The sequence below is a fragment of the Falco punctatus genome, assembly GCF_963210335.1.
Source record: "Falco punctatus genome assembly, chromosome: Z".
Lineage (NCBI taxonomy): Eukaryota > Metazoa > Chordata > Aves > Falconiformes > Falconidae > Falco > Falco punctatus.
The window spans coordinates 74,330,877-74,349,304 of record NC_137586.1 but is presented as its reverse complement, the minus strand read 5'-3'; the positions used below and the strand labels follow the sequence as shown (position 1 = coordinate 74,349,304).

Here is an 18,428-nt window from a genome sequence, read left to right as displayed (position 1 = left end):
CGAAACATGAAAAGAAAAATATAAATTCTTATGGCACAGCCCCATTTCTTACAGAAGATGCTGTATTTTCCATAAGGTTTTGGTTTTTTTTTTTCATAAGCATCTTTACGTGCTCATACAGAGAAAGCCAGCTTTACATGTTTAAACAGTTCTCACAAGCACCAGTTGCTCAGACAAAATTTAACTAGTGGACTGGTTTGCACAAAATGGCATTTTGGAAAATCTGGTGCAGTGGAATTTTGTGCCTCTGCAGTTGCAAGCCCAGTGGAAGAAGAATGAGAAACAGGACACAAACATGTGTCCCTTTACAGTTTAGTCTTCTCTTTACATGCCACCCCACAACACCAGAGGCTTAACATGGTCTCAGCTATGGCCTACCACCACTTTTAATGTCATTGCATTTAAGAGCTAACTTTAATAACCATAGTTGAGAAAGCAATGCAAGAGGTCTCAAAGGGATAAGCCAGGGCTATGAAGTTTGCCCACTTTTGATTCATTCCAGACAGCAGCTGAGAAGCAAATTTAGGAAATAAGGGAGGAAAATATAGAAAGGGGAAGAGAAGGAAGAATCAGAACAAAGGGATGTGAAAAAAAGAACAACCCTGAAGAGGGTGATTAAAAACAGATGAGGATCCTCATTATCTGAAATCTAATTTAAATCACTGTTTCAGAATGAGGCAGTCTAACCGAGGAAACAAGCAGTGAAACAAAGAAAAGGAGTATGTAATACATATTTTATTACATTCATCATAATAAGCTGCACTTTAAGTCTTGGCCAAAGCATATTCTTAAATCAAGCTGAGAATGTGAGCAGCTTCAGACTTAAGAGCATGAGGCCCACATGACTGTAATTAACATAATAAATCATGCCATGGAGCTCTCTACAGAGGCTGACAGTGCTTAGTTGATATATTGCTTATTAGAGACTGCAGACTTTTTTCCTTCCGTTTTATTAAAGTGCCATTATTAGTGATTCAAGACGTACTTTTTCCTACTCTGGCTGAAGTATCTGCTGCAGGTGTAACAGGAAATGTGTTGGGAGTTCATGCTGTTGACTTCTGGTAACAGACTGCAGCACATGCACCCTGAAGAACTGCACTTCAGTACCTTTTCTCCTACCCGCATCTTCAATTTAGCAAAGTACTCAAATCACCTTGTTACTGAGCTTAAAGTTTTAGTTTTGAAATTCTCTGTTGGTGATTGTGCCCAAACAGGCCAATTTGCTTTTACCTTGCACACCGTGTATTCTCCAGTACGAGTGAAGCAAGCTATGAAGGGCACAAACTCTGTGAAGAGTTTACAACCTTGCCTAACTAGTTTCAATGCACACTTTTAATGCACATACTTCCTTTGTCTTCACTAGGTCAGAGAGCAGAATTTAAGGACCAGATCTTTACACAATTCTCGAGAGAGCATGAAGTGCAACACATGAAGTGAAATAACTCCTAAGGTGGATTTTTTAGCATGTTTTTCTGTTTTAAGCCTGTACTGAGAGTCCTCTCCAATTCAGAAAAAAACCCAACTTGAACTTCATTTTCACCTTTGCAAACAACTCTCACCATATTAAGAAGGGGTGGAAGTTCAAAGACTTAAAGGTCCTACAACACTTGGGGGAGACTCAACAGCTGGGCAGAGACACGAACACATGACAACTTGCAGACAGGCTACAGACCTCAGGTGTTAAGATACTCTGGCAGCTGCCTACATGCCCTGGCTGACCAAAGCATACACACTTTGTCCAAACTAGCTATGGCACGTCCAGGCTTTTGCCGGCACAAGGAGCCCTAAGAAGCACAGGAGCAGCTGGAAATTCTGCACAGAGAGGAAACAAAGAGATAAGGAACACACATTTGTCAGGAACCAGGCTGTTGTTCATGGCACAAATAGTTTATTCTGTCCTTCAATACATGTTTAAACTTACTTTATCACATTTAATTGAATAGATATTTAGCCACATTTTGCAGCTCAGCTTGAGTAAAGTCTCTTTAAATAAACTAATGAGTTTCTATTTTTTTCATACACACACATACACATCTCTTAGCTGCTCAGAATATTGTTATTATTTCTCTTCTGTAATTACATTGTCAGAATTTTCCTGTTTGGATTGTATTGTTATTTCTATAAAAATAATTTGTTCTTCTGTATATGATATGAACAATCAGTTCCCCTGCTACTGAATGAGCTCATACCAAAACCAACACCAACTAATTCATGTAACAGGTGACATGGGGTATAGATTAATGGATATAATTATAGATGTATGTTAGACATATGTCTATTTTATTATGCACTAGCACAATAAACAGATGCATTTAACAACAGTACAAATGAATGGTAAATGGAACAAGTTATTTGTCAAACTAAGTTTTCTGAGGGGTATCTGAAATCAGGGGCAACTGAGGCAAAGACACTTCTTTATACAGAGAGAAAAAACAAATGTAAACCTGTGAGCAAAAAGCAAAGCAGTTATCAGCATACAGATGTGAATGTTGCGCTGTAATGCCAAGAATAGTTTTCCTGTCTGTTAATTTGTTTTCTTGGATGTACAGTCAGTAAGAGAGAGAGCAAGTCCCAAACAAATGGCAGTGCTTCATTTCCCAAGAGTCAATCACAGAAAAAAATCCCTGTAACTTGGTATATCCACATGACTGAAGGACAGAGCTCACCACGGTCAGAAGACAGCTCCAAGTGGTGGACTAAATCAAATTATTCCCATACAAGAACATCCATGCTTCTGTGGTTCATTCATACCACTATCCTTGATCAGCCACAGTAGTAAAGCAGAGATGAGGCAGATAACCAGTTAAGAGAGAGGTGAGTGTAAACAGAAAATTGAAGCAAGCTACTAAAAAATCAGAAATGAACAACCTTATTTTTCACAGGCTTGATCTTTGGGCACAGGTATGTCTTGCTTGAAATGATTCAGTAATACAGCACATTCAGCTTTTGCACTGAGGTGATGTTACCTGGGTCAGAATAGCTCAGAATAAATTTTTTCCTTCTCTGAACAAAACAGAAGGCCAGGTTTTTGCTTTCTGACCCACCACTCCTCACCCCCACACAACTCAGCAACAAGCAATTAAGTTTTATTAATCCTTAGTTGTATGGTTTCAAGTAATGTTTTCATCATTAAGACCTAGTTAGCGAAAAGCAACAACAGACCACCATGTCACTGCCAGTCATCCTGAGTTTAACCAAAAGGAAAACATACAGTATTTCTCTCTGTTTGTGTGAATTCACTGTTTAAATAAGTTAGTAAAGGTAATGGGAGTGACAGGTATATGTTAGAAGTAAGATGCAGCCAATGCACTTAATGGTCAATGTATAATTAAGCATATAACATAAAGGTTTCATCAGACTCAGCAAGGTCTTCAGCACCACTTTTTACATTACATGCATGCAGGATGTCCTGTTCCCAGCTCCCACTAGGGCCAGGATTTGGTGGCAGCCAGGACGTATGTACAGCTGCCTCTAACACAACCTTTGTCCAACCATTTTTGCAGGGCAACACTGCTTGGCTCCAGACAAATGCAAACTCATCTGGGAAATGAAAATACAGCTCTGCCCACCTGTCCCACAGAGGCCACTAGGCACATTCAAGATGTTCAGAACAGCCAATGTCAAAAGCCACTTTTGTGCGACCAGTTAGTGGAATGCCCAAGCAAGAAAGATTCGTCAGGGAAAGTAGGCATTTCAGTTTCTCTCTCTTCAGGCTTTGATTTAATAGCCTGGTTCACACTTCCTGAAAACAGCATGGGCATATGCATCATTTAAGTATACTTTATCAAAGAAAGATGGATTTCAGCATGTTTCAGTGCTTCCAGGATCTGGGTGTCTTAGCAAGCACTGCTTTGTGCTGTGTCAGCCATGGTAAAATATCTACCATCATGCTTCTCTTTTCTTTTCTGGAAAAATTCAAACAATAATTTATGTATTCAAAATTGTTATCTTGTTTAAATAGACAGAAAATAAACTTGGAAAATTGTACTGATCTGTTTCATGCTCAAGCAGGTTCTAGGTTCACTGCAAGCACACAAAAAAAGATGACAGAGCAAGACTCACTAAGAGAAAAAAATTAAGTATGAGGAAAATGGGAGAAATGAGAAATCACTGTGTTCTGCCTTCACAGAACAGCTGGTGCAAAAATGGCATGTTGTCATCATTGAGACAGTTGAAAACAGTTCTTCTCCAGGTTTACTGCTGCTCTTAAAAGCTTAGACCTTGAATAAATATGTGAAATAGTTTTATAGATATATTTGCTGAAGTACCAGCCTCATCCAAAGCGGAAAAACACTCTCAAAAAGTATCCTAACCTAAAACGCCAAAACCTTTTCCCTTTCCATCCCAGCACCCCATCCAAAGTGCCAAAGGAAAAAGTGCATGTCTGAGGGCCTTCCAGTGTCTCTTCTGGCTGCTGTGCTGCACCTCCTCTGCAGATCCCAATCTGATCCTGGCTTGCCTCTCTTTTCTTACTTTAAGACAGACAAATTATAAGATGAAAATAGCTCCAAAACTAAACAGAGCAATTGCAAAGATCACATAAAGAAAAAAGATCTCTGATCAAACCCACCATGTTAAATAATCTTTTATTTCCTAAAAATAAAGTGATGTTCAGTACAGATTTGTCCGGTTTCCTTTGTTGTTTCCATATGTTTTCAGGACACCTGGAACAAGCAGAGGCCTTATTTTCTTCCTTTACATACCAGTATCACAAAAGGCAGCATTTTGCACAGAACTGTTGTCTAAAACACCTTTAGTGAAAGGGACAGCATAGCACCTAGATCATGCTGGTCTTGCAAAAAAGATTTATTAATTCTCACTTGTGTTTCTTATTTTTTGCTTTTCTGCCTTTTATGTTGGGATAATGGGGAAGAGGTTACATTTCTGAGTCTGAAATGAGCAGTGATGTTCCAGAACACAACATGGGCAGTTTCTCTTCTCATATGACACTCCATCTTAGTTAATACTGTTTGTGCTATGGTATTTTAAACTAAGAATATGTCAAATTAAATGTCCACAATTCTCAGTAATGTAATTCCTCTCTTCAAAACCCCAGAGAACATCCCTGATTGTCTGGCAGCTGAACTTGGCATGCTTTACAGATTTAATCCTTAAAAACTGCTGGGGTCTGCCTGCAACAGGTACTTCTGAGGGTATGGATTCAGTTCTCTCCTAGCTATAGGCAAGCAATTCCCTCAGACTGCACGGAAACTACCATTCCTCACCTGTTGCAGAGGATCAATAGGCCTATGCAGCTCTTATTGCAGGACAACTCAAAGCCCATCCCCAAATGTCTCCCACACCGATCTACTTTCCGAATGAATAATCATGAGTGGCTTCCTCCAAAATGAGTGTGTATATATATACAGTAACGCTGCTGCATGATGCCTCTGTGTGCTACAAGTAGTTCCACTCAGAAAAGGTCTGTGGGAGCGGGGCAACAAGCCCTGACAGCAAGAAAAATATCAGCTTAATCTCTTATTTGCGTAGCTGCTTTGATAAATACTTAATATTTAGGACAAGAAGACTGCCCTCTACGTGACAAGTCCACCATTGGTCTTCAAGGTTGCAAAGAGGCTGGCATGAGCCTTCCGTGTCTGGAAAGAATTTCCACTAAATACATATGGAATCCTGAAATAGTGATAAATATACTTCTTAAGTACAGTGAAAATCTAAAGATGTTGTTATACTCGATGAGTCTTCATTTCAGTGCTCTCCTGCAACAATTACTAACTTGATAAATGCTGCTTGTAGGAACAACTTCACAAAACATACTCTGATACTAGAATTATTAGTACTGTGCTTTAATTATATTTTTTTATTTGATTGTCATGCTGTGTACCCATATAGTAAAAGGAAATAGATGACTACTTTGCAAAGGCTGAATTTGTCCTTTTTATGATACTGTCCTGCTTTTAAAGAGAACTACCTTACAATATTATAGAGAAAAGTAATATCAACCTCATTAGCAAAACTTATAGAATAAAGCCTCTATAATATTAGTGTATAATTTAACAGTATTTGGACACAGATAATTAAAGGTGGGAGTGGGCTGGCAAATCCATGATGCAAGATCAGAAGGCAGTGGCAGTGCAGGAGGTGATTAATCAACTCACTAGCTTCCTTTCTGGGATGATTAAAACTATAATGATCTAATCTTATTCTTCTAAATAAGCCAGGCCCTTGCAAATGAAAAAAATAATCACCAAACTATGTTTTTTCTAAATATCTGTCTCAGCACTTATTATGTTTAGTTCAGCTACTACAGCAAGAATAGATATCAATCATGGGACCTAAAGAGTCACCAGTGGACCGTGAACTCCTTAAGTCCAACAGAAAGAGGAATAAACTGTCTCACCCCTACATATGTTTAATTGTTTGCTTGATCACATTCAGTGGCATATGTCCCTGGAGACAGGCTTCAGCAGTGACTTTAGCCAAAAGTCATCAATCTTTGTATGTAAATCACAAATACAGAGACCAATCAGTAATTATTTGAGTGTTCCTAGAAAAGCTCAAATAAAGTTTTTTAACTTCTTTCTGATGTGATTGTTTGCCTTGTGTTACATTCCTTCTTGGCACAGTTCCACTGGACTTGGAAGAATTACAGCAGGGATTAATCTCGCTCTTCTGTACATATGGCTGATGCTTTACATACCTCTAAAAAGAGGTATTATTTTTTCTTGTTTGCACTTCATTGGAATGTGCTGGCTGACATCTTTTTTGCCTTGCAGTGTAAACACTGATTTTGGAGTTTAAGCTAAACCTAGTCAAAATTGGCAATTCATGAGTTGGGTGGGACTTCTTTCTTCCCTAAGTCTTGTAACATTTTGAAACTCATATGTATAAATTATATCTATCAATAAATATTTTTATGTATCAGCTGCTCTGTCTTATCCCACAAACTCATATAACAGCTCCTAATCCATGAGTCTTATGATCACAGAGGATCTCATTCCCATTTAATTTATACCCACACAATTTCAGGGGCAGGGGGGTGCATCCTAGTTCTTTTCATTGCATAAAAATACTTTATCATCATCCACATAAAAGCTCTACATCAACATCAGACAACCCTCAGAAGCACTGCACTGTATAATGGTCATGTCTGGATAGAGACATTATATGAACGCCTAGAACTGACAGGGATGTCCACACGGAGAGCCGAGCTACAGTCAACCCATGAATCATGAAAGGCTGCAATCCTTGCTCACACCTTCCCAAGATGAGAGCACAGGAGCAGAACAAGACCTTAGTCACCAGGCTAAGCTGATCACCAGGTACTGATCTGGGATCCTGGAATACCAGCTACAGAGCAGAAAAGTGCAGGGAGTTGCTCGGAGCAGAGACAATAGAGTCAGCAAGGCTAAGTACTGCTCTCAGCACAGACCAGGGTATTTGTTCATCACAGCACGTATTCAACACCTGATTCTATTCAATAACCACCGCAGAAGGACAGTGTGTGGCATGTCGACTAAGAAAGCAGTGGTGCTTCTGGACAACTTAATTCCCTTCTAAACTCTGCAAATGCCTGTACATGTAAAATATCACCCAGCAGCCTGGCAAGTTCAGTGATGGATATGCATGAAGGCATTGTGATAGCAACCACAGAATATGATTTGCCACACCTCTGACAGAAGCACCTACTCTTTGCTTTCTGCACATTTTGTACATATGGGTTTAACATCTTTTAGTGCATCCTTATGGAACTCTTTGCTCGTGTATCTATAGTGTTGGACTAATGTTGGACCAGTGATATCTTGCTGCACTATCTTGTTAATCCAAAGCACATATTCACCCTCAAGTCTTCAGGTGGAAAGTGAGTATTCTTCATAAATATTTTGGTAATTCAGCTTATAAAGTAAGCCTTACCTCTCAGAGAATCAAAACTTGCCTTCCTGCACAATAAGCTCTATCCTCCTTTGAGCCATAGTCTTCCTCTGTATGCTTCTGCAGTAACACCAAATCTTTTCCATTCATGGTTTCAGACATCCAAATGTTACATGTACTGCAGCCTAAAGCATCATGATTCTTACCTTCCATCTTCACTGATGTGACCAACCTTGCCCTTGCTGGTTCTTGGACATAAAAACCAGATCAAGTATTAGCAGAAGACAAAAGAGGCTGTTTGGGAAGTAGAAACTGCAGAAATTCCCTGCTCTACACCACTGCGAAAATCTCTCTCCTGTCAGATGTAGATCCTCTCATTTATTTCCACCAGAAAAAAAAGGACTATATATACCTACATATATTCTTGAAGGCTTTGCTGATAAAGTGGTATAGAACAATCTGAAAATTCACAGATGAATGTCCACTTATTCTCTCTGGGCTGAAGTTTAAAAAAAATAAAGTATATTCCACAATGCTTAGATGAAGACCTGAACCCAGCAGATATCAGCGTCTAGCCTTATTGAATCTTCATTGGGATGCCATTTCACTTTTAGGACACAAAAATACCTTTGTGAAGTCCCTGCTTTCACATTCAGTTGTCATGGTTTAACTAAGGAAAGGGATGGGGGGGCCGAGTTTAAAAGAGGAACTAGTTCAGAAGTATAGTGTGGATTAAACTGGCCTAAGCTAATATATATCATCAAGATTTTTGATTTCATGAAAAATGTCACTCAAAAATCCATGACCTACAAGATAACCACATGTGGAAACTATCAGCTGTGTCTGATACAAATGCAAGGATATGTCACTTAAGCTAAAACTCGAAGTGGTATTTCTTGCTGGTTAGATCACACCCTTTAATCATAACATCATTTAAGGCCTTAGTCCTGCAAAGACCTCACAAACATACAACCAGTTCTAATGGGACCAGAAGCAAGGCTTCACATATTATTTTAAAATTAAGTAACACTTGGTAGCAGACAAGGCAGAATTCAAATTCCCTGCTTACTTTCAACTGTGCCTTTGTTTCTGTCTGTTTAGAACAGAAACATTTCTACATAGGATAGACAAACATACCCTTGTAGTTCAATATATCTCAAATTGTATATATCATGCACCACTTCCAGTACATCACTCTTTGTTAAGAGACAACCTAACGAAATCACTGTATATGAGCAGAGTAGAGCAATCACTCTGATCTTTAATCAGACCTCCACATTTTATCTGCAAGACTGTACTGTGCAGAACTACACATCTGTTATAAATTCACTTGCCAACATTGCCCACTTCCCTGAAACTTGAGCATTTATTAACGCCAGCACTTCTTTCCCAAAGGAGCAAGCTCTATGGAAATCAGAGACTGATGTATTGAGTTTTAGTCATATGTCAATCATTTACCCTAGTTAAAATGCACCTACCTCTGAGTACAGTAACAGCATATTACAATAACACTATACCGAGCTGAGAAAAGGAACTACATAACACTTTTTGAGAACACAACAAATTTAAGTATTGAGAACATAACTGTGAACTGGAATTTGGACAGCACACTGAGATAACATTAATGTCTATGCAAGATGTGCTAGGAGGTTTTGAGGGTTGATTTACACAGTCAGCATAAACTCAGATGCAATCCCACTTTGTCCTCACAGTGAGACACTAGACATAGACCAACCCTACTCTGGAGACTATATAAATATGAAAATGTGTTGCTGCATCCATTCTTGTAAGGTTTAACCCTACTAGTAACGACTGCTAACCTTGTTCTGCTTCTGAGGACCTGACAAAAGCGGTTTGAAAGGGCTTGGATTTTTTTAATGATTGTGTCAAAAGTAAATCACTTCTCCCAGGTAACACACACCTATCAGGACAAATTCTGCTAAGGTTTGTATTCCATTGTCCCAGCCTGCAAATTTGAGACTGAGCAAGTTTCAGTGGCAGACTGGTAGAAACCAGCTCTCATATATACAGCAGTGATATGCTGTAACCTGAGAAATGCAAAACAAGTAGGTTTACCATGCAATTCAGATTGACATCAGGCATCTTGTATCTCTCATAATTAGCTGAGCAGAATATGTTCTAAACTAGATGGAATCTGTAAGAGAATTTCCATGAGGGATGTTAAATGACAGGACTACTGCAAAGTAGCATCCCAAAGATATAGCCACGCAGAAATTAGTTCCAAAGAAGAATTTTTTTTTGCTGTAACTAAGACAATTATCATCCTTTCTGATTTCTAATGCTTAGTTTGGTTTTGCTTAGCAAAACCAGGTATTTAACTTTGCCCATTGTTTTATTTGGCAACAAGATCTGCAGGCTCTTGCCAATTAATAGATTTACTAGTGTTTAATCAGGTTTCAGGGTGTCCAGGTTGAAGTATCATCCAGGCTGTTAAAGTCAATGTCTTTAGTGCATTGCCACAAGGACTGCAATATAGGCAGGTTTCTCCCCCGCCCCACTGCCTCCCGCCCCTACATTTTGGCTCTGCTCTGTTTGATCAGATACTCCTAGGCTGAACCGGCAAGGGGAGCAGATGGAGAACTCACTCCTGCCCTCGCCTGCTCCTGGGATAGCACCATTCACCAGCTGGAAAAGCAAAGTCAGCCCTGTCTTGCGCTCAGGTCTAGAGGGAGCTGGACAGCCTGCTCAATAAAGAGATTTCCTCCCCCTCCAGAAGATCTACAGCCAACACTGAGTTATTTTGCACGTGGGATAACCATTCAGCAGAAGTATGCCGTTTTAACATGCTCTTTATCCAATAATGTTGACCTGTTTGTGACGATTCTCAGTGCTTTGGCAGCAGCAAGAGATAAAAAAAATATGAAGGACATGGGTTTTGAGAATTTCCACTGAGAACAGAGAAAAATAGGAATTTTTTGGACTTGGATTAAAGTTTAGGTATTATCAATTTCATGGTTAAGGTTGTGGCTGTGCTTATCTCTGCAAGCTGCTCTAAGGGAAACTGTAATAAAGATTTAACCTCTTTCCAGGTACTCTCCTTGTGCCCTTCTTTGCCTCTCCATGTCAAACCACTCTTCTGACAGCGTGAAGGCAACACCCAGCCTGCAACTCTGGGCTCCAGTGGCTGAGACCACTTCTTTGTGGTTCATCAAAACAGTGCATGGCTGGGTTTCACGTCCTCCCCACCCTGTGCATACAGCAAGGTGGCTGCACCCCATCTCCCATGACACAACTGCACCCAAAATGGACCTATAAACCTAAAAGAGTGCTTTCCCTATAGCAGCGGTACACTTTGTCAGGCTCCTGGCCTTTGCTCAGTTGAGGTCTTGCAAATCCTTTTGAACTGGGGGCTGTTTCTCTATCTACCGACTTACGAACCAGTGGGACTGGGGCACCCTTGTGCAAAGCAGCACCTCCTCTCTGGCCACCCTGTCACCAAGCCATGCCTGGGGGGCCACCCCCAAAAATGCCTCCACCCCTGCACTCCTGCCCCGCGTCCTACCTGGCACTGACTGCGCCGCTGCCTCAGGGGGGGCGGTGGGGGCGGCATGGGGCTGCTGCTGGCTGGAGCTGACCTCAGGCTCCGCGCTCACCGAGGGCGAGCTGGCTGCCTCGCCCCCTGGGGCTGGCTGCGGGGTGGGCAGGAGGGTCTCCTCGGAGGCTGGTGGCTCCTCCTGACCAGGCAGCTGCAGGGCTGAGAGGGGGATGCTGATGGGTTTCCCGGCAGCTGCGGTGGTGTTGGAGCTGGTGGCTGGCACCTGAAGGGCTGCCACAGGGCCACCGCCTGCCCCCCGTGCTGGGGAGGCCAGGGGGCCCCGGGTCGGCCTCTGTGTGGCCAGCCGGGACAGGCCCGGGGGGGAGGTGGAGAGGCGCTGCGGGTCGGGGTCAGGGCCCATGGCAGGCTGGGGCAGGGCCCTGGCAGGGCCCAGGCAGGAGGGCCCAGCCTGGGCCTGCGGCTTGGGCTTGGACATCTGTGTCAGGGCCAGGGCCGGCCCATCAGCACCACCCGTCAGCTCAGCGTTAGCCACTATGTAGTAGTCCTCGGGGAGCTCCTGCTTGATCTTCTTGAGCAGCACCTCGCCACCACCCTCATCAGCAGGCTGTGCCTGGGCAGCGGCAGGCAGGCCAGCAGCTGGCCGCTTGCGGGGGCCAGAGGGGGCCCGGTGGGGGTGTGGCTCAAAGTCACTGTCCTCATCGGTGACCGAGGACTCGCACACCATGTCAAAGAGGGTGGCCTCATCCTCGTACTCCTCCACGGGCTCGCCTAGCTCCGACGGCTCACTGCAATAGGAGAAGTCACAGGAGTCACGAGTGCGGGTGCAATCCAACTTGGCCTTCCCTGGCCGGCCTGGGTAACGCTCCAGGGGGCTGGCCTGTGCCTCCGAGGGCACTCCCAGCATGCTGGGGCTGTCTGAGTTGAAGCTGCGGCTGTCCTGGAAGCAGACGCGCTCCTGGGAGCCAGCCCGGCAAGTGGCGGCCAGGGGCCAGTGGTAGGCATGGCCAGCGCTGCAGCCCCACATGGCTGTCAAGTTGCCATGGGCCCCCTCGGAGAGCAGGTGCTTGAGGTTGGGGATGAGGCTGCAGATGGTCCCGTGGCTGTGGGCCCAGCTCACCAGCTTGGAGAGGTTTTCAGAGGAGGTGTGAAGGCAATCCTCCATGGTACTGGATCAACAGCACCTCACCGCTGGGAAGACAGCTGTAGACGTGGTTCAGATCACAGGGTCCTGGCAGTCACAGTTGTGTGTTGCCAAGCTCATGCTTGCTGTTTACCTGCAAACAGAGAACAAAACACCACTCTTCAACATTCTCAAAGCAATACCAAGTTTGCATGGACAAGTGAAACATTTATAAGTTCAGCTAAACCCATTTCACTCTCATCTCATGTGCTCCAAAACACACTTCTCTTTTAAAAGAGTGCGTGCTTTTAAGTGGTCTCATTTCTCATTCTGCCTGCAAAAAATCTGTTTTTAAACCCAAGGGAAGGAATATCCCTGCAATACAGAACTAAACTAAGATAAAATGGCTTTTAAAATAAGCCAGTTCAGTATCAGTGGCAATATGATTTGAAACTTAAAACTCTGACAAAATGCAGATGCAGCCCAAAAGATGGTGACTGTGTCTTCATACCTAGGAAATTAAAACGAAATAAAATCTTAACATATACAATTCATCTTGAACACCAGGGTGGCAATCAAGCACCAACTCAGACACTTCCTCTGCACCTGATGAAACTTCATGATATTTTACATCATTTAGGCACATTTCTCAAATGAATCAAATGTCTCCTTTGCAGCTGAATTTGAGAGGCATTGAAATGAAGGTCAGAAACTTCATTTTCAATATAAAGAAAAACCAAACAAGTTCACCCTTCACTGAGCTATACTGACAGTCATCAGTTGTCCAAAAGCTTAGGAGAAGCTGAAGGGACCTAAAAAGTTTAACTTGTAACCTTCCTTAAACTCTGAGAGTTAACCTTTTTCTTTTTTCTCTTACTGTCTGTTTTCCCAGATCTAAATCATGATTCTGTTCAAGACAAACACTTGAGTTGCTGTTTTCATCAGAACAGTTTAGAAATTTTCAGCACAAGGCATGGACCTCTGGGGCCAAAGCCATGAATCCTACAATATTTCAAGTCAAACATAAAAATACAAACCCTATCACATGTTCATCTTTCCCTGCCAGGAAGTTGTTCCTGCCCACATTTTACAGCTACTTCCCAGTCAAGGTCTCATCCCACACAAGACTGCAAGCCCTCAACTTCTCAGGACTTCAGTGCCAGGAATTTGTAGGAGACGTTGCAGTTGTTTCTCTGATCCACATTTATTTTATGACCATAAAAAAAGACAATGAAATATGATGCAGGAGGTGCTTCATTCATGTATGTGAACAGACGGGAAAAGAAGGAAAAAATAAAATAAATTTAAAGATTAACAATTCTTCCAGTAAATGAAGAAGAGCAAAGAATTGTAACATAACTCAGCTAAAAATACTGCAACAGGTTACAAGAAACTTCTTGGACTGTAGCTTTCCTCTCCCTGAGTTGTTTACCAAGGAATCTTGTTACGAAAATTCAACGATCTGGGTAGTGAGCTTCTGATGGTATACAGGCATGGCTACGAGGTATGTCTGGAATTAATGGCACGGGGCCTGGTCACTGCTTAACAAACACCAGGGCATTGCAGGGGCTGGGGGCCAGGCAGCTGAGGCAGCCCCCCCACTCTAGGCACTGGACACTGGACCAACAGACCCAGGGCAGGCTGGGCTGTGCTATTAAGGCTCCTGGGTGTGCTCAGGACCTTGACAGAAAATTAAGGTTGCAGTGGGAATGCCTAGTTTATATATGCCTGTTGGTGCCTCATGTTGGCTTTAAATCATCTGTTACTCTAGGAGGGTTTTCACAGGAATACTTCGTGTTAATAATTATTTTTTAACTTTTATTTTGCTTATATCGTTCTGTGTTCCACACACATCCAGATTTAAGCTGCAGTCAATGACCATTTTCCTGTTACTGAGGCATTTTATTACTTAACTACCGCAATAACAATCTTCATTTTTTTTTTTTTAACCACAAGCAAGTGAGAGATAGTTAGTCAGATGTCTATACAGATGTCCTATAGCCATGACCACAATGAGAAAGACAGCACACACCCATTTTCACACAGATTCCACTACTGGGATACTGGATCCCTTGTTAGTCTGTTTCTGAGGTGAGAAATTATTATCCTCTACTGTAAAGATCCTTAAGGACCATGGCTGAAATAGATCAAAGTCAACCATGAAGCTCTAGCTGACTTCAACAGGTCCAGGTAACTCACACTTGAGAGGCCCGTGAGAAAGTCAGCATGTCACAGATGGACCCCAACACATAGCTGTTACCCAGGGTCAGTCTCTCTTTACACAGTAGTCTTACTGTCAAAAATGAAGGTTGAATTCCTGGAGAAGATCAGTAATAAAAGAGCTCAAACAACTCAGAATGTCATGGCTGCTGGGTACAGACCGGGCTGAAAATGTTTTGAGGTTGCTGCTCAGCTAAATTAACAGAGATTAAATGTAAGTTTATATTCCCCTAATGGTATTCATATTTCCTATCTCACCAGCTGTTACCTGCTAGAGGTCACTTTTTCAAAGAAGAGATAACATCTTAATACAATTTCAGTTTGGTAAATACACATTTTAAATTATTAATCACCTAAGTGGAACATTTTTCATTAAAGTAGTCAAGGAATACCAAAGATACTGCAGCACTGTCAGATGATTGCAAAGTCTCGGCGTCTCTCTTTGTATACACTTGATGACAGAGAAGTCACCTCTGGTGACTTTTTAATCTAAAAGTAACTGGGAACCTCTGCTCATTTCTGCAGGCTCTCCCATACCTTCTCCCTCCTGTCAACATGACCTGCAAGACTTGGATATTATTCTCATCTCATTTATATTTTCACACAGGCAGAAAAGCCCTTTACATTTTTCCCAAATAAAATGCATCTTTCATGCCAATGTTACACCTCATTTTGTTCCCTGTCCTCTTCTACACACGCATTTTTATATGCAAAGTGAACTGTGTCATAGCTTGAAAAGACACCTATACAGTGGCTAACAGCCCCTGCAGAATGCTTACCCTAAAATCAACACAAATTACTACCTGTCCACTTACTTGCTCTTCAAAGTCACCTGTCAGCTAGCTGCAGGTAACCGTGTTTGCTAAGGGAGGTAAGGAGGCTGTGTATCAATTGTTTTGCAGCCTGCATATGCCTGCCCACTCAGTTTTGTTCACCAGGCAAAGGGTGGCCTGTCCAAACCAAAACTGGAAACAGAATGGACAAACAAGTACTGCCTACAACTCCCTCCATGAGATTCACTATGGGTCTTTCTTCCCCATCCCGGTGCTACGACACACGGGCAAGGTCAAGAACGGATCCAGCTTAGGAATTCCTAGATATTTTGCAAACTTCTAGGTATTTTTCCAGCATCTTTGAAGTTAAGCATGACATGGAAGTAAGTCCTGGATAATGGATGAACAGGAACAAGGACATTATTAGGAAATAGAGTTACAATGGTATAAGATTCAAGTTTGGTTTTGCAGTAGATCAAGCCAAGGTGCATGCACAGAGAAAAACTGCTACAGCAGTAACTCAAATCCCAGTTTCTATTATTGCCCACATGAAACCCCAGCAATGGTACAGATCTCACAGCATCACCTGCAACACAGAGGCTGTTACATGACCAGTGCCTCTGTGTGATATAATAAATGCAGTAGGTCTCCACCTTGTAAACCTTTTTGCCACTGGAAAAGGCTCCCCTTTTCAAATATACAGTTTTAAAACATGTAAAAGCTGTCTGTTATACTTGGTTATTTGTTTTAAACCGTTTAAAAATACACTGTCTATCTTGACAGGGGTCAAAATCCCCAGGGTATCCACATTTCTGCTGATTGGTATATTCAAAGACATGGACTTAGAATGCACCCTGCCACATTTGAAGATATGGACTTACAATGCACCCTGCCACAGAAAAAAACACCAAAAGATGGGAGGAGTACCACCATACTCACACAAAGCAAAGAGGACAATCTGAAAAGTGAACAGCGGAAAGGAGGGAGAGCTATAGTCAGGGCTATAGTCAGAACCTACATCAGTGCAAACTGATGGGAAAGCATGGAGCTTCTCAGTTGCTGCATGACAAGGGACATATCTTGGGAAGCCAGAAGGCTCAGTTTGGCTGCAGAACCATTTTCCGCATGGGAAAATGAGATCAGGTCAGCTGCCATAGTCTAGACATTTTGTTCAGGGCTGAAAATCCAAAGAAAGTTATTCAGAAGCAACGTGTCTTTGGTTCACCAACTGCAGCAGAAGTTGACAACAGCACTTTTTCAGGGAGGGACTCACACTGTAGAAAGCACAGAAAATCCATCATTATCTACCTGGTTTCTTGAAGAGGAACTTTGTCTGCTCAGACAGCACGCTGCTGGTTGACAGTCTGCTCTTGTTTGCTAAATCACATTTTAAAGGTTATATAAGCCCTTAATTCAGACTGGCAAGATTCAATAAGATGACTCATGCTTAATAACATGCTAACGTGTATACTTTGAAATCATACAGTAGCTGGCAAAACCACACTGTATCTTCAATGTGAATAACACTGGTTTCTTTTTTAACCGTATTACAGATGGTGAAGCCATAATCTTCCACAGCACTTTTTTGCAGTTCAGAGCCTAGCAATATCTAATTCAGAGTTAAGCAAGTGTGGGTGCTGGAAATTCACTGCACCAGCTATACAGACCCTAAATTAAGAATCCTATTTTATGGCTTGTTTAGCTTTTACGACCTCATTTACAACATGTTGCTGTAGCGACTAATGTGTACAGAATACATGCTACACCAGAAAGCATTATTGCTGCAAAACCATACCTTGAGATCTGTTAATGCATTAACTGGAGCATAAATTGATTTGGAAAAGAGAGTATTTTCTGTATTCAGAACCAGATTTTTGCCAGAGGAGACCCGCTTGGTGACCAAAGGTAATGAAAAATAGCAGCCTCTAGAGAGCATCCCTCTTTCACGTGCTAGGATGGGACTTTGCTTAGCTAGTTTGATGCAGACAAAATTCTTCCAGATTTTACATGCAGCAGTAGAACTGGCCCTTTGTTATGACCCAAAGAAGAAGCACTGACACCAGGCAAGTCCCAGGAGCAATAGCAGTTGGTAGCTGTAGCCACCATGAACCCTTTCCTTTATCCCATGAAGAGAATGAACAAACACTGTAGGGAGCAAAGACCTGGTTACCCTAACTGCCTCTTCTCCTTTGCCTCGTTGTGCATGAGAGTGTTGCAGAGCAGTTTTTGGTTGGGACCTCATGGCAGGTTCTTCAGGATAAATGGGGAAATCTAATGTAGCTTTCCTGGATAGAAGGTAGCAGAAATAGGATGCAGTGAAGAAGCTGAATGCAAAAAAATGGGAGGAAGCAGAGGTGTGCAGTGGGGAGTGGGGTGGGGAGTGGGTGTCCTCCAGCACCATCTGCACACTGAAACATAGGGTTCGTGGACCTACAGCTCAGGGAGGGTGATGGGTGCACTTTGTTGTAAAGAAAGCAAGAACCCTAGTTGGGACCCTGTCCTCTCACAGACTCACAGGCAGTTAGCAATGGATTTGCTTCGCAGGGTAACAGGCAAGTCATCACAGACTAACTTGCATCACACAAATGTATCTTTGAAACTCTATTGCCACTACTGATGAGCATTTCAGGAACTTCCACACTGATTCCTGTTCAAGGGATAGCCATGGCTATATTAACCAACCATTGGGACACAATACCAAGGCTGATACTACTGAGAATCATCTAAAAGCCCATGATTCTCAAGTAAGACTACAATGCAAAAATTACTTTTGTTAATAATAAAAAGTAACCTTTCTAGTTTCACAGCTGTATAAAAGCTCTAAAATCTGAACCCTAAAATACTAAAACACAAGTGTAAAAGGTCCTGCATTTACTCATTTTACATAGCATAGAATTGAAATCAATCTTAAAACAGCTGAAACCTGTCTTTTAAGTGTTTTTATGGATAAGCAATGTTTTATCAGCTT

General features: G+C 42.1%; 1 protein-coding gene across 2 annotated transcripts in view; it reads right to left on the bottom strand.

Annotated features, from left to right (window-relative positions):
* KIAA1958 overlaps nt 1-18,428 on the bottom strand; it is a 74,502-nt gene that overhangs the window by 19,312 nt on the left and 36,762 nt on the right. For both annotated transcript variants that reach the window (XM_080371013.1, XM_080371014.1), the window contains exon 2: nt 11,354-12,621. In XM_080371013.1, coding sequence (XP_080227139.1) covers nt 11,354-12,509 — 1,156 coding nt within the window. In that variant the 5' untranslated portion in view covers nt 12,510-12,621. The remainder of the gene's footprint in view (nt 1-11,353; nt 12,622-18,428) is intronic.